The sequence below is a fragment of the Primulina eburnea genome, chromosome 13, assembly GCF_022965805.1.
Source record: "Primulina eburnea isolate SZY01 chromosome 13, ASM2296580v1, whole genome shotgun sequence".
Taxonomy (NCBI): domain Eukaryota; kingdom Viridiplantae; phylum Streptophyta; class Magnoliopsida; order Lamiales; family Gesneriaceae; genus Primulina; species Primulina eburnea.
The window spans coordinates 17,712,668-17,715,293 of record NC_133113.1 but is presented as its reverse complement, the minus strand read 5'-3'; the positions used below and the strand labels follow the sequence as shown (position 1 = coordinate 17,715,293).

Below are 2,626 nucleotides of genomic sequence, written 5' to 3'. Positions count from 1 at the left end.
GTCACTGTTTTAGGTTGAGGCCAATCTTTAATTGCCTCCACTTTCTTAGGGTCTACTGACACCCCTTGTTCTGAGATTATATGACCTAGGAACGCCACACTTTTCAGCCAGAATTCACACTTCTTGAATTTGGCATAGAGTTCTTTCTCTCGTAATGTTTGCAAAGTAAGACGCAGATGCTCACTATGTTCTTCCTCACTTGGTGAGTACACCAAGATGTCATCTATGAACACTACCACGAACTTATCGAGATACGGTTTGATTACTCGGTTCATAAGATCCATGAATGCTGCAGGAGCATTGGTTAGACCAAACGGCATTACCGTGAATTCGTAGTGCCCATACCTTGTCCTAAAAGCAGTCTTAGGGATATCTTCTGCTTTGACTTTTAACTGATGGTAACCTGATCTGAGATCAAGTTTTGAGAAAACTTTAGCTCCTTTTAGCTGATCGAAAAGATCATCTATTCTCGGGAGTGGGTACTTATTCTTTATGGTGATTTTGTTTAGCTCCCGGTAGTCGATACATAGCCTCATGCTTCCGTCCTTTTTCTTTACAAAAAGCACTGGGGCTCCCCACGGAGATGCACTAGGACGAATCTGCTTCTTGTCCAGCAATTCTTGGAGTTGCTCCTTTAACTCCTTCAATTCAGTTGGAGCCATTCGGTATGGTGCCTTAGAGATTGGTACAGCATCAGGGACCAAGTTGATTTCAAATTCTATTTCTCTATCGGGTATCTCTCCTGGTAACTCTTCGGGAAAAACTTCTGGAAATTCTTGAACAATTGGAATATCTTCCAATTTTGGGACTTCTTCCTCTTTGGCTTCATTAATTACTGCCAGATAAATCTCTTCTCCTCCCTTTATGGCCTTCCAGGCTTGCGAGGCAGATAGCAGAGATTTTCTTTCTTTGGATTTCCCTTGATATACATCTTCCCTCTTTGCTGGAGTTTGAAGTCCAATTTCTTTCTTCTGACAGTCTACTATGGCACGGTTCTTAGCTAACCAGTCCATTCCAAGAATGATGTCAAACTCCACCATATTGAGTTGAATCAATTCTACTTCAAAAATTTGTTTGCCGATACAAATTTTACAGTTTCGATATACTTTGTGAGTTTCGATTATTTTACTAGCCGGTGTTGCTACTCTTAACGGTTCACTAAGAATATCATGCTCAAGTTTAAGCTTCTTAGCATATCTTCTAGACACAAACGAATGGGTGGCACCACAATCAAACAAAGCATATGCAGGCATTTTATTGAGTTAGATGGTACCTGCCACAACTTCGTTGCTATCATCGGCTTCATCTTGGGTTATGGCATAAACCCGAGCATTTGTCTTGTTTTCATGTTGTTTGTTGGGCCCCGACCCTTTGTCCTTGTTGTCTGGACAGTCTTTAATTCTATGGCCCACCTTCCCGCACTTGAAACAAGCGCCTGTCTTCCGATAACATTCTCCAATATGTTTTTGACGACATGTATCACACCATTTTCCTTCGGTGTTACCAGTCCTGCCAGAACTTCCCATGAAGGACCCTCCTGAATAATTTGGTTTCTTGAACTTGAGATTATTCTGTATGGATTGATTGTTCATCGGTCTCTTGTTCTTGTTTTCTTCTTCACGTCGCTTGATATCGGTTTCTGCGCTCATTGCAGCGCCCATCAAGTCTGCAAAGCTGCTTGGTTTGTACACTGCTAGTGCCGACTGAATTCGACTGTTGAGTCCCTTCTTGAAACGGTGCATTTTTAACGTCTCATCTGACATGATTGTCGGGACGTAAGTTCCCAAATCGTTGAATTTTGACGTGTACTCCATTACCGTCATATCTGGTGACTGTCTGAAATTTTCAAACTCATTCAACTTTTGTAGACGAAACTCGGTCGGATAGTATTGTTTCAGGAATTCCCTCTTGAAAATTGGCCACGTGATATCTTCTACTTCAGCTAAAGGTAGCGACACAGTTTCCCACCATTTCCTAGCTCGATCTTCCAAAAACGGGGTTACGACTTCTACTTTTAATTCTTCCGGTATTTCTAGCAATTGTAGTTGTGTTTCCACGTTCTTGAGCCAGTTGTGACTGACTTGAGGGTCTGGGTTCCCATCAAAAGTTGGAACTCGATTCCTCCTCAGAGATTCGTAGTGATACTTGATCCCACGAGGTTGAGGTTCTTGGGGTGGTTGGATGGCATTGGCCAGTGGATTCACAAATCCTTGTAATGTTGCCGCGACGATAGTTGCTATTGCCATCATATCCTCTTGACTAAGGTTCACTCTGGGTGGTGGCGGTGGTGGTGGATTATTGTTTTGGTTGGCGTCTCGAGCGTTACGGTTGTTTCGGGGTGGTCTGCCTGCCATTTCCTATAAGCACGTATTTTTTATTAATTTGTTTGCCATAACATTTAATCAAAGAAATAATTTCATTAATATTGAAAAAGATTTTGCATACAACCAACGACTAAATTAAATAATCCCAGATACAATCAAATTTTATTCTAGAATTCCTTTCTCCCTATTCATCTACTACTTCGCCGTCTCCTACCGCCTCGTTAATTTCTTCTTCTTCTTCTATTGGATTTTCTTCCAATTGCTCCATGAGTTCTTCCATGTTGACCATCTCATTTTGTAGA

General features: G+C 41.6%; 1 protein-coding gene across 1 annotated transcript; it reads right to left on the bottom strand.

Annotated features, from left to right (window-relative positions):
• Positions 1–363: 363 nt before the first annotated feature.
• On the bottom strand, positions 364–2,354 carry LOC140810326 (uncharacterized). The gene is made up of 3 exons (XM_073168202.1): positions 1,274–2,354; positions 558–1,057; positions 364–408 (listed from the first exon to the last, which is right to left on the bottom strand). Exons 1-3 carry the CDS (start codon positions 2,352–2,354, stop codon positions 364–366), a joined length of 1,626 nt encoding a protein of 541 aa, XP_073024303.1.
• Between the last annotated feature and the right edge of the window lie 272 nt (positions 2,355–2,626).

Bases quoted from the DNA above. Each gene is read 5' to 3' on its own strand.
- LOC140810326 (XM_073168202.1), bottom strand. From the start codon at position 2,354: ATGGCAGGCAGACCACCCCGAAACAACCGTAACGCTCGAGACGCCAAC. The intron at 1,058-1,273 runs GTACCATCTAAC...TTTTTGAAGTAG, and splicing joins TAGCAACGAAGTTGTGGCAG to AATTGATTCAACTCAATATG. The intron at 409-557 runs GTAAAGAAAAAG...ACTTGATCTCAG, and splicing joins GGGGAGCCCCAGTGCTTTTT to ATCAGGTTACCATCAGTTAA.